A 13846-nucleotide genomic window follows, 5' to 3' on the forward strand; every position below is an offset into this window, starting at 1 on the left:
GGCTCGTCATCCGCTCTAGGCGGGGGAGGCTTCTTACGCACCAAGGAAGCCTTGAGAACGCACACCCAGGGGAGGCTGCATGGCGACACGCAACCCCTGACTGTCAAACACCACAACAAAGGCAGTGGCGTCAGGGGGTGGTTGCAGCACTGTTGGCTCCCCCTACACAACAAGGCGATGTCTAGCAATGCCGCAGCAAAGGACTCATACACCCGGTTTATAGACCTTAGACTAGAACAGGAACCGATTTGTACACTATGCTCTCTTGAGAGTATATGGGAGGCACGGTTCCCCAAAAGAGGAGATCCAATTCGACCCACCTCAGTTCGAGGAGAAGGGACCAAGGAGGAAGACGCCGAAGAACTCTAGGATAGCATCGAGCAATTCCCTACCAATCTCTCTCGATTTCAACCATTGTAAAACCTCGATTGGGCATTCCTAACACGAAGATCACTACTGCAGGACGTAGGGATTAGAAGCCAAAACCAGGATAAACCGATATGTGTCCCTTCCGTGTTTTTAGTGTTTGAGCCACCGGAGGCCCATGCATCGACCTCCGAAGAACAATTTCGATGCTTGCCGCGGTTACGAACCCGTGACGATGAGCTCCAGCCTCCTACTGCTGCTAGCGCACACTAACAGGAAGTGGACCTTTGGTCGCATCACATCAGGTTCGGCTCCATCGGTGCAACCCTGGGCCCATCTCCTTCATCGCGTTTGCTATAGAGTTGCCCAGCCACCATTGTTGTGGACTAGATGAGGTTGCATTCATGGCATCAAATGTAGAGATCACCGGAGAAACAACGACAGTAAGCTCAACAACACGCACACGCACAACACACAAATTCAAGCGATCAATATCCATGGGTGCAGCATGGTGGCGCCCTACTGGAACAATGTCCTTGGCTGTCACCATTATTACCACAACAACGCCAAGGTGTGCGGTCCTTGTTTGGTTCATCTCCCCCCTCTCGCTCTCCATTCCGTAGTACTTTCTTCTACCACTTCGGCTTCATCATATATACCAAACAAATGCCTAAAATCCTGGGCTTGTGCCTCTATGCCCTCTATATCCACAGAACCACTACTACATAAACTTTACTGGAGGCGGGCGATTTGGGTTTCCCGCGGCGGGCAAAGCCGTCCGCCGCGGCCTAGAGGCCACGGTAAATCGTAGCTTAACCGCGGCGGGCGGCTTTGCCCGCCGCGGTTAACCGATTTACCGCGGCGGGCGGTGTAACGTGCCCGCTGCGGTAAATATACTTTTACCACGGCGGGCACGTTACACCGACCGCCGCGGTAAATTATTTTACCGTGGCGGACACCTTTTGTGGCCCGCCGTGGTTATGTTGATTAGCCGTGGCGGGCTTTATTATTTGCCCGCCTCGGTAAATTATTTCCTGAATTAAAAAAAATACAGCAGGCATATAAATTCAAATAAAATATAGCAGGCATATAAATTCAAATTCAAATCACATCCAGATTTCACAGATTAAACTTAAAAAGTATGCAGGCATTACACATGAGATAATATACATATATATACATTCACTTAGTCGTTCTTGTCATCGTTAATTCATTACATTTACATATTAAAGTCGTTATACATGCGCTAAGGTGTAATCCTGCGGACGCATCATCGTGGGCCATTTCCTCAGCCTCTCGTACTCCGGTAACATCGCTAGTGGGCTGTTCTCATGGAAGAACGTGCCCCCTTCAAGCACGCATTTGTCTAAGACAAACTTACATATATCCGCCTTTGTCTGCTTGAAGCTGTGTTGGATGCTCTGCATGTCTCTCGACCAGTTCAATCCATTCTTGAGCACCCTCCAACTGCTGCTGTACTGCTTGCACACCCTCAGGAACTCACAGGCGTAGAAGCCACAGGTTTGTGATCCTACCGGTTGTTTGGCACACTGCATGATCGATATGCAAGCATTACAACACAGGCATTAGAACGCATATGAATGGAAAGCACAATTAATCCTTTCAAATACTTATCGGAAAGTTACGTCTGATTTTGATGCGGTTCTTATGCTTAGCCTTAAAATTCTCTGTTCTTCGATCATAGCATTCAGGATCCTTCACGTACTCCTTATAAGCGCTATACGAAATGTACTAGTATTAGGTAGGGCATTAGAACGCATATGAGAAGACAGTTCAGTCACTTACACTCTGAGGCAATCTTCAAAGGCCTTGTACCCTTTTAAGTTTGGCACTGTCAACGAATCAAATACGCAGGCCCTACCATCCTGAGGGTAGATGATAAATGCAACCCAGTGACCCTCGAGGCCTTGGCTGCGCCATTGAAACAAAATACAGGTTACGACGAGAAATAATAATACTAGCTAGCTACCCACTTATCTCTACAGGCATGTCTTCGACTTACCCAAAGTGGTAGGCAGCTAGGATACACCCATTTCCCCTAATCTTCTTCATTGCTCCTAGTATGTATCTTGAAATATTCAACTTCTCATTGTCTATCAGTTTCTTCCAGTGTGCATCTCTCTGTCGCTTGGTCAAGTCTTTCATGGTTGGATGATTGTCATCTATGTGGTAACCAATGATGATTCTTTGAGCAATATGCATTGGAGATAGATAGATAACATCAAGTTTTAGTTCCTTGGATATATAGGCCATCAACCTGCAAGGATAAGCCATCGTGGCATATATAAGTAGTCTTGACCGATTCAAAGGCAGGTGATATGTGAAACTCGCAATTCATCACTTACATAGAGAACAAGGTGACTTGGGCGATGTCAAGGTCTTGTTCCCGCAGTAGTCTGTACATGTCGTGGAAGTCCACGGGGAGTTCTACATCGTTGTCGGGCAAGTGGAAGTACTCCGCCACAACCTTTACTAGAAAACCATGCAAGCCAGCTTTTGCCGCTTCCATGTACCAGATCTAGATCTAGATCTAGATCTAGAGAGAACTCTAGGTGATGGAAATAGAGAGAGAGAATGGAAGGAGAGAGGGAGAGCCTTTATGAACCTCTTATGATGTCCTCCTCCCTCAAATCCAAGCCCTTCAACTCAAATCAAAAGTTTCCTCAAATTTTAGGACAAAGCCTCCCCCTATGAGTTTGAGAGAGGAAGACCCGTGGAGAAGATGAAAGGGTGGCGCTGTGTATTTGTACAGGCTTTACCGCGGCGGGCAAGATAAAGCGCCCGCCTCGGTAAATCAACTCTTTACCGCGGCGGGCAGTTTAAAGAGCCCGCCACGGTGAATCGTATTAACCGCGGCGGGCGATTCATACCGCCCGCCGCGGTAAATAACGATTTACTGCGGCGGGCAAGTAAGGTGGCCCGCCGCGGTAAACCCTTTTCCCGCAGCGGGCGCCTCGGTGGCCGGCCTCGCTAGCCGGCCACCGGTTAACCGTGGCGGGCAAAAGAGGTGCCCGCCACGGAGCCCATTTTGGCCACGCTGCGCAAATTGATTCCTATAGTAGTGAACTCGCTCGAGGTTGACCCACAAGACCGGCACAATATCCCCCAGCACAAAATCAACAAGGTCAGCGCTCCCTACTCAGCATCTTGTTTAGGGGCTCTTTGGAAGATAAGATTCTAGAAATGCAGGAATAGGAAAAACGTAGCAGTAAAATGCCCTGACATTTTAAATCCTATGAATTGAGAAAACACAGGAAATAAATTGTAAGATGAGAATGTCTGGATAGAGCGTAGGAAAAACACAATAATTCGATTAGAGAGACTGTTTTCCTTGAGGTTCAACCTGTCAACCGCTTGGTAAAATTCCTCCAGAATTTCTAGCCATTCCGTAAAATTTCATAGGATTTATAGGAATCAAATCCTTTGTCCCAAAGGGGTTCATAGGAAACTTTCCTATAGAATTTCAGTCCTCAAGAATTCCTTCATTTTCCTTTGTTCCAAATGAGCCCTTAAAATAATTTCGTGCGTGTGTTCCACCATTTGCTATTTTGTGTTCTTCTTAACCATAAAAAAAAGAACAACCACGTCTTCTTCCTTCTCTCCATGTAGTTGACTGCAGCAGTTCTCGGTTGATCCATTTTAGGATGGCCCTTTCAATTTAAGATTAAGAGATACTCCCACCGTCCAGGAAAGAAATACAATTATTGGAACCGTGTCGGTCAAACCCGCTCAAGTTTGACCAAATTTATAGTAAATAGTGTTAATATTTATGTCTATAAATAAATATATTATGAAAATATATTCTATAACTAATCTAATAGTATTTATGTTGTCTCATGGGTGTTAGTACCTTTTCATATAATTTTAGTCAAAGTTTAAACTTTTTGACTCCTCGAAATATGAGAATTGCATTCTTTCGTGGATAGAGAAAGTATTAGCAAACATGCCCGTGCAACGGAACCCAATATATATATAGGAATCGGACTCCGCATCATCGGTAGATGCCCATTTGTTCTAACTCGTATGGGCGCATGTCATGAGTCCGGGTCACGTAGGGATGCATAGCATGTGACCCTATATGTATTGGAGTCGAACTTTGCTAGACCAGTTGGTCAAGCCTCCGGGTGGCGTCCCCCTTGACCAGAGTTCAAATCCTTGATGAGACGAATTTCTGGTCGGCAGTGTGGAAAAAACCCCCTCGCCTGTCCCACATTCCAAAGCATAGGTAAAATGGACCGGCCCTCTCACCGGGTAACGGGCCCCTGTGTGCGGGCGTGGCATGGGATTTGGAGGTTTTCTTGGGCTGGGTGAGAAGTCCTCTACCTTAAGCTAAAATAGCTTGGGGGTGTCTACCCCTCGCAGCCTTAGTTTTTTTAGTCGCTATATGCAAGTTGTTCTAACTCGTATGAGTGAGTATGTCTCATGAATCTGGGTCACATAGGAGACACATAGTGCCTGGTTAATTAGGGAAAGGTGGACGAAAAAATAGATGGAGAGAAATTTTGCCTCTTTAATCTCTATATAAACACCTAAAAAAACTCAAATAGCATCGTCTACTCGGTGATACAGTCTCAATCCATGCTCACGTGTACTGATAGGAATCACACTTCACTCTCGGAACTCATGCGTCCACGTCCTACTTGGTTCCGATACGAAGACCGTATCCACGTGCCTGCGTCCGATCCCTGCTCACGTGTCTGCTTTTGATAGAATCATCCTCCACTCGAAGCACGCGTCTGCATCCTACCAGGTTCCAATACGAAGACGGGATCCACGTGTCCACTTCCCATATGATGTCCTCGGAGTTCACGTGTCGGAACAGAGAGCGACGAACCCAGCTGAAAGCAAGGGCAACAACTAAGAATGCTCTTGCCTAATCCCCCTGCTAACCCAGTCTAGGATAACACAATCCAATATTAGGTGTATGCTTCAAGTACCTCAAAACTCTTTCCACCACGCTCAAATGAGAGTCTAGAAATCTAGCACACATGCATACACTAGGCATGATGATGTCCGGTCTTGATGTGGTTAAATGGTGTAAGTTTTCATTCATAGCAAGTTTTAGGGATTTTTCTAGATTTTTTATGATATTTTTTCCATTTTCCTATAGCTGAATTCATTTTTCAAGCATCTAGAGATATTTTTCAAGAGCTTGAAATATTTTATTTGGATTTGGTATTACCATTATCTATCCTTAGATTTTTCTTTTAAAATTTCGGAAAGACTGGATATACTTTATGGGGTAGAAAAACCTTATCAAACATTTACCGAAATTTTTAACTGAAAAAGGTATTAACACCTTCAACACCATTCCAAACTAAGTAATTGGAACGGTTTTGAGATTTGTTGTGAGTAAAAAATGTTTAGTATATTATTAAAACGTGGGCTTTTTCCATGTTATAGGGCTATACGAGGCATATAGATCCAGCCTCGCCAGAGCCCAAGACGCCGAACACGAGACCGAAAGCCTGCCATGTCAGTCATTCCGCGGCCTGCGAGCCCGCGCACGCAGAAACGGCCCGGGCGACCAGCAAGCCCAACTAGAACGCCGAAACCGGCCCGAGCTCCCACGCCCATTTTTTTCCCTAAAAAAAACACCAAAAAAAAAGCTCCCACGCGCTACGGGCCCCACGCGTCAGCGACAACCGCAGATCGCATCGAACTCCCCCGGGCCCAGCGTCCAGGCGCCACCGCCTTCCCGCTTCCGCCACGGCCCCGCGCGCGCCGTACCCGTAAATAACCCGACCCGTTCCCCCTCTTGTGCTCCTCCTTCCAAATCCGCCTCCGCCCCCACGCACGCGACCCAACCAAACCTACCAAGCCAAACCCTAGTAGCTAGCTAGATTTTCGAAATTTTTTTTGTCCCCAACCCGAACCGCCGCCGCCGTGAGATGGCCGAGTACGACGAGCGCTACCAGGGCAACGGCGACACGGCCACGGCCGCGGCCGAGGGCGGCTACGCGCAGGCCGAGTACGCCGCCCCCGCCGCCGCGCCTGCCGCTGGGGGTTCGCCGCCCGCCGACAGCAAGCCCGCTGGGTTCTCCGACCACGCCGACGGCCGCTCCTCCCAGCCCCAGGTTCGTGCGCGTGCCCCCGATCCGATGCCCTGTAGTTAGGTGCCGACCGATGACGCGATCTGTGGGAGTTCGAGTTCGATGTGGGCTCTAGAGGGATAGATCCGATGTGTCGGATGTATTTGTTCTGTTGGGGCGTTATGGGTTCGATGTCTAGTGGGAGCAGCGGCTATTATTGCTAGCCTGTGATTTCAACTGGTGGTTTGCAAATAAAATTAAAAACTGGTTGGTGAAGTGATGGTTCTGTACGAATTCATGTGGGTTAGTGAAGTTAGATGCCCAATGCTTATCAATTATGATAGGAAATCTTCTGTTTCTGTCAGTCTTGAGATTACCTGTACAACTTACCTCTGCTTATTATAATATATCATCTTATTCTGCAATCTATGTTTATGTTTCATAGTTCGTGTTGTGCAGATTAGCATATGAAGTGAGCCGCATGTTGGCACTTGATTGCTGGCCGGTTAAGGCTTCTTTTGACTAAGTGCTAGGTGCATTTTCTTTTGACCTATAGTTGTATTAGTTTTTGCTGCTTGTGGACTGATGGAGCTGTGTCAATCTTTGCCAACCTTTGTACCTGCTTAGTACCATGGTTTACAGTTATTACAGTTTTTGTTGTTTGTGTTCATAATTACAGCCACCTGACTTGTTGAATTATTTCTTTTTCTCTAGCACGAGACACAATCACATGACAGTGGTTCCTCCAAATCTCGAGAAAGGGACCGAGAACGTGACAAGGGCAAGCACAGGGAGCGCGACAGGGATCGTGGCCGAGAAAAGGAGAGGGGCCGAGACAGGGATAAGGATCGTGAAAGAGGTGACAGGGACAGAGATCGTGATCGCCACCACAGGGACTGTCGTGAGCGCAGCGAGAGAAGGGAACACCGTGATCGTTCTGATGACCGTGACCGTCACCGTGATGATCGTGACCGTCGCAGGAGCCATGATTCTGAGAGGTACTGGGTTGTATGTGCAGCTTACTTTTGCATATTTTTCTTCTGCTTTGACATTTGATGATTTACTTTTTGCTTGTTTTAAACTAGTTACTGAATTGGGAATTTTGTAACAAGTAGCCACCTAACTTGATGGGCCACATTCAGGATATTTGGAAAACTGTGAGAACATATTATTCGCATGCTCTTTTAGTTGTCTAGTAAATAGTTTCTGGGTTTCGCAAGCTAGACCTCCAGCTCCAAGAAAGACACAGATTTGTTAGATCTAGATATTTGTAGCTCCAAGAAATCTTGATCTGGAGCTGGAGTATGCTGAGATCATTTAGGTGAACCATTTTGCTTATATATACTAGTTTATTAGGCATTTATAATATTTCTACAACTTAATTTAGTCAGCAAACTGACACATCCAACCTGAATCTTGGAGCTAGATCAGTGCCAAAATCAGTCTGTTAGTGGTATTCCTTGATATTCCTAAGCTGCCTAATTTTTTGAAAAACTTAGTAACTAGAACTCTTTGCAGTTCCATAGTCATGCACCACTTGAGGTGTTTATTAGTGACTTTGTGTTGTATTTGTTGGCTCTCATCTGAGCATACCAAAACATGAATTATATTCTGATTCTGTCTTGGTAGTTTACTTCTGCTAGTTTCAAGGGATTCTGGAAATTGGTGCAATATTTTTACCTTGTAATCTAGGTTTTAAAGTTGCAGTGGTTTTCAGAAAAACTGTGACATGCTTGCATGGCACCTAATGTAATTAAAATCTCTTAGTCACTGGAACACTCTTCTTTTCCTAGTCACCTACTGCTTGAGTGTTTATTATTGGCTTTCTGAATTGTCTCTTATCTGAGAGACTGAGACAACATAACAATATAGTATATGGCTAACTTTTAGCTAATTGTTTCACTTTCTTTAGTCAGCTTTGTTCTTAAAACTGCAAAGATTTTGTAGCAAAGCTATGATTTCAAAGTGTTCTATATTACGATGCCGAAACTATGAAGTTGAAAATAATATATTTAAAGGAAAGGAGACATTATGCCTTGATATTATTATATATCTATTGCAAAAAAAATACTATTGTCTGCTGTTAAGATATGATGTATTTTTTGCTAATGCAGGAGAAGAGATCATGATCGTGACAGAGATGGCCATCGTAGGCATCGCTCCCCCTCCCCTTCTAAGAGTCGTGACCGTGACCGCAGATCTAGATCTCGTTCACGGTCTCGATCGAAGAGGTAAATGCTATAAGTTCACTTTTTTGTTGCTGATCCTACTTTTGGTTTACCTGGACCCAGTGAATACACAACTTGTCTTGTGATTTGATATCTTTGATGAAATGCATTTTCCATCACTAGTTATTATCTCCACTTTTTTACATGTTGGAAAACTGACTCTGCAGCGAGCATTTTTCAATTGCTATATGTATATGTTTATTTGTTGCTTCAAAATTCAGACATGTATAAGTGATGCATTGTATTGTTGATGCTATTCTTTCTGGGCATGATATATTCATTTCAAAAGAATGGTTGTCCTTATTGTCTTATTGTACTATCTGTCTGCTGTACTGTGTTGTTCTGTTGTTTATCTACTTGCTAGCATCTGTTGTCTTGAACAGCAAGCGCGTGAGTGGTTTTGATCAAGCACCTCCACAACAGGCACTTCCTATTGTTGCTGCTGGTGCTATCCCTGGTATGATTCTTCTTTACATATATTTATCCATAATTGGAATTACTCATCTATGATTAGTTAATATGCATACAAATTAATAAAAATGATATTTAAATTGTTCTTTAAGCTTTATATATCAATGTTAATATATAAACTAGTGGTTCTGATAAGGTACTGAACTTTATTATGCCTAAGATTCTTTAGTGAGTTTGGCATTAATCTGAACTGTCTCCACAAAGAGTTATCCTTGTTAGGAATCAGATTTCTTCTGTATAGAAGAACTAATTTCATTTTATTAAGCCTGATGACTGAATCTGAGTAAACTTTTTCTTGTTTGTTCTTCTTGGTGTTTGTTTTTTTTGTTGTTTATGTATATGGGTTAGAAGGCAACCTTGGCCCACTTTGTCATCTGCTGCCAATGGATTGAGCTGACTGCTGTAGCTTTAATGTACGAGGACACTCTCTGGTTTGATATCTTGTTCGTCTTCATATCAGCATGTGTTACATTTTTGGTAGTTTCATAGTTTGATTTTCTTGAAACAATATGCTACAGCTGATTGGAGTTTTGAGGGGAAAATATGGTTTTCTATGTAGGCTTTTTAGCAATGGTGGTTTTCTATTATTTTGTTCTATACAATATCTTTTGCTAAGCTAGTTTCATCATCATTTTATTAAATTCTTCTGTTGATGAATTGCAGGTCAGCTTCCTGGTGTCACTGCTCCTATTACCGGTGTTGGGGTGCTTCCAAACTTGTATAATTTGGCTGCTGGACAGGTAATCTATGTGTTTCCTTTTTGGGTTTTTTAATTTGAGCTTCAACCATGAATGGTCATTCTGTCATGATCTGGCATCCAAATTTGATAATCAACTGTCCTTGTTTCTTGGACACTTGTATCTTCTATTATTTGATCATGTTTGTTGCTTTCTAATTTTGCTTGCCTTGCATCAGTTGAACCCCCTTGTTATTCAACCACAAGCCATGACACAACAGGCTACGCGACATGCTCGGCGTGTCTATGTGGGTGGACTTCCTCCAACTGCTAATGAGCAGGTAATTACTTGGATAGCTTTTTTTTTTTCACTTGTTCCTATTTGATCTTCTATATCCTTACCAGTTCATTATTTCATACAGACCGTTGCCATATTCTTCAATGGAGTTATGGCTGCTATTGGAGGAAACACAGCTGGTCCAGGTGATGCTGTTCTTAATGTCTACATAAACCATGACAAGAAATTTGCTTTTGTGGAGATGAGATCTGTGGAGGAAGCAAGCAATGCAATGGCCTTAGATGGCATAATGTTTGAGGGAGCACCCGTCAAGGTTAGAAGGCCAACGGACTACAATCCTTCCCTAGCAGCTGCTCTGGGTCCGAGCCAGCCAAATCCGAATCTCAATCTTGCTGCTGTTGGCTTAACACCTGGCTCTTCTGGAGGATTGGAAGGCCCAGACCGGATCTTTGTAGGTGGTCTACCATATTACTTCACTGAGGCCCAAGTGCGGGAGTTGCTCGAGTCCTTTGGACCTCTGCGTGGATTTGATCTTGTGAAGGATAGAGAAACTGGTAATTCGAAGGGATATGCCTTCTGTGTGTACCAGGATCTTAATGTTACTGACATTGCCTGTGCTGCTCTTAATGGCATCAAGATGGGAGACAAGACTCTTACTGTTAGGCGGGCAAACCAAGGAGCGTCTCAGCCTAGGCCAGAGCAAGAAAGCATCCTGTTGCAGGCACAGCAGCAGGTGCAAATGCAGGTACAAGCAAGCACTTTTAGACTTATTTTAGAAGAATAATGACAATGTCTATATTATTATTGTTTCAATTCTGACTGGAATCTTTGTGAACAGAAACTCGTATACCAAGTTGGAGGTGCCCTGCCAACAAAAGTTGTATGCCTGACACAGGTAGTGACAGCAGATGAACTGAGAGATGATGAGGAATATGATGACATTGTTGAGGACATGAGGGAAGAAGGACGCAAATATGGTAACTGCACGAGACCCATCGACTTCTCTTACCCTCCTTGTTTTAAAAGCTTTTACATTCTGCTGTTATGATTATGATTGCCTACCCTCAGTTACTGAATTGGTTTCCTTTTGTGTTTTTGTCTTTTGTGTGTCTTTTTTGTAGTCCCACATAATGCCATTGCAGAGTGTTTAATAGTACGACCCTATGCAATATTGGCAATCGGGCCTTAACCCACAGAAGACACTATTCTTTTGAGCTTGATTAATCATTATATTATTAGTCTCTTGTCTATATATGTACTCACTAACACTTGGACAGGTAACTTGGTGAAAGTTGTAATTCCACGGCCTGACCCCAGCGGTGCTCCTGTTGCTGGTGTTGGAAAGGTAGTGTTTTCATTTTTCCTTTGATCTTTTATTCTTGACAGCATTTGGATAATACTGGCACGCATCCTGATTCATGAGTTTTTGCTGCACTGCAGGTGTTTTTGGAATATGCAGATGTGGAGGGCTCAACCAAAGCGAAGACGGGTATGCATGGGCGGAAATTCGGCGGGAACCAGGTGGTGGCCGTGTTCTACCCTGAGGACAAGTTCGCCGCTGAGCAGTTCGACTGAGTTGTAGAACCTATTCTAGAGTTGCAGTTGCACCACACAATGTGGTATTTTTTTTAAATTTTTGATAGAACGAGAGCAGTTATTCCTATTGGATTTGAATCTTATCTAGTTGAGTTTCGTGCTGAACCAGTCTATATATAAGTGATAAGTTTCGTGCAGAGCAGTTAGTCGGATGATGTGTACTGCTAGGACAGCTAAGATGAATTCAGTTGTTGTTTATCCTTGGTGCACTGTTTGCTCAAATTAACAGGTGCCATTGTGGTACTGTGCTGAGATGGAAAGACATGAGGGGACGTATGGCTCCAGTATAAAATATGCTGCTGCTGCTGAGGAAATATCGAATATCTGTATGCTGGATTGGGCGTTTTATCTGAAGTTTGTACATTCGTAGTTCTGAAAAATAAAATAGAGAACATAATTGTCCTGTTCATAACACTTTCCAGGAGCTGGTTCTTTGGTTAATAATGATAATGTATTGTGCCACTGATACTGGCCCAAAATCACATCTTCATGGTCCGTTAACGAATGTGTGGTCCAAACCTTTGTCTTGCACTGTTTGTGGTCTAGAAAATGCATTGTTTTTCTTTCCCTAGCAACAGATGACCAAAAACTTGCACCTAGGAGATCACAGTCCGTGGTTGGTTCTTCAAAATTCTAGACATTGCCATTGTCGACGAGCACTGAAGCTACAACAATACAGAGGTTGCTGCGTTATCAGCAGGTACCACTAACGAGCTGTTTGGTTTCTCGTACAGTAACGCAAACGTAAACAGTTTCATTCGCCGGCTAGTTTAAATTCATTCCCGCCGGTAACGTTCGCAGGTCAATTTCATTTACGTTTGGGTTTCCATTGGCACACCCAAACAGTCTCGAGATGGCAACAAAGATGAGAAGAGAAAGAACCGTTAGAGCTACCACAAACATCCACGGCGTCGTGTTCAGCGAATTGCTCTTCTCCCGATACCACTCGTTCCCACTGTAAAGCTGCTCTGCAGCATCGCAAATTCATATATGGATGTTGGAGAAGAACACAATAACTAGAGAGACGTGACGGCTTATTAAGCTACCATGTGTGTGTGTGTGTATATATATATATATATATATATACACACACACACACTACCCTGTAGGCTACAAAATAATTTATTCTGTAGCCATTTTGAGTTACGATAATTACTATGTTAATTTACGAGATTATAGTAACTTCTTATTAAGTGGTTTACTATAACGTTATGGTAAATATCCTCATGTGTTATAGTAACCCAACTATCGTAAATATGTATTGACATTATCGTAAATTAGTATATAAAATTATCGTAAATTGAGGTGGCTACAACATAACTTATTTTGTAGCTGGCTACTGAATATAATCTCCATATATATATATATATATATATTATATTACCCTATGTACTGAATAATAATCAGTACTTGAGTGGTATATTCAATAGTCCGACTCAGCTAGCTAGCCTCGCCAGGTCCGACAACCGTCCAGCGCGCCTGGCGTGTCCAGGTCCACACTCCACCGGCCCACAACCGCCCATAGCCCACTAATAATCCCACGATTCCCATTTTTCCCGCAACCAGCTCGTGCTCGACCAAACCTGCACCGCGCCACCGAGCCTCCGCCGCCTCCTGGTTGTCGCACTTGGGCACTGCCGTGCCGCGCTGCCCTAACACCCTAAAATTTGCTTCTTTTAAAATATAACTAAAAAGATTTAATTTTGAATTTTTGTGCTCATAAAACATAGAAAATAATTTTTTTATTAAATTAAAATTTACCATAAGGTGTAGCAACACTATTTTGCATACATGCTGGTGCATTTGTTTCTTTGTCCTGAGTGGTTTTGGTTCAAAGTTCAAACCAATTCAAATAGTTTTTGAAAATAGATTTGAAATAAGCTTTGAAAAAGAAAAAGAAAGATCCTTTCCTTCTCTCAATTTGGCCCGGCCTACTCCGCTCTCCCTCTCCCACGGCCCATCCCAGCAGACGGCCCAGCACCGCGTCGCTCGTGCCCTTGTTCCCCGCGCCTCCGCTCATGGGCCGGCCCAGCAAGCCAACCAATGGCTTGTGCTGCGCAGGCCGCGTCCCCGCCTCTCTCCCCGTGTGCTTTCTGTAAGGAAAATGGACCCTAGGTCCATTTACTTTGGATTTTGGTGTTTGATGATCAACACAACT

At 43.8% G+C, this 13846-nt stretch overlaps 1 protein-coding gene across 3 annotated transcripts; it reads left to right on the forward strand.

Annotated features, from left to right (window-relative positions):
* Nucleotides 1-6149: 6149 nt before the first annotated feature.
* On the forward strand, nucleotides 6150-12155 carry LOC136484319 (splicing factor U2af large subunit A-like). Of its 3 annotated transcripts, XM_066481569.1 has the most exons (11): nucleotides 6150-6464; nucleotides 7134-7417; nucleotides 8534-8650; nucleotides 9031-9104; nucleotides 9782-9858; nucleotides 10034-10135; nucleotides 10217-10302; nucleotides 10762-10837; nucleotides 10931-11069; nucleotides 11370-11437; nucleotides 11533-12155. In XM_066481569.1, the coding sequence occupies exons 1-11, from the start codon at nucleotides 6279-6281 to the stop codon at nucleotides 11665-11667; spliced, it is 1344 nt and encodes a 447-aa protein (XP_066337666.1). In that variant the 5' UTR covers nucleotides 6150-6278; the 3' UTR covers nucleotides 11668-12155. The 3 variants fall into 3 exon arrangements, 2 of the variants coding, with proteins under 2 accessions (XP_066337666.1, XP_066337665.1); XR_010765889.1 differs by having other exon boundaries at nucleotides 10217-10837; nucleotides 11214-11437; nucleotides 11533-11613; XM_066481568.1 differs by having other exon boundaries at nucleotides 10217-10837; nucleotides 11533-12135.
* The last annotated feature ends 1691 nt before the right edge of the window (nucleotides 12156-13846 follow it).

Source organism: Miscanthus floridulus, chromosome 9, assembly GCF_019320115.1.
Source record: "Miscanthus floridulus cultivar M001 chromosome 9, ASM1932011v1, whole genome shotgun sequence".
NCBI lineage: Eukaryota > Viridiplantae > Streptophyta > Magnoliopsida > Poales > Poaceae > Miscanthus > Miscanthus floridulus.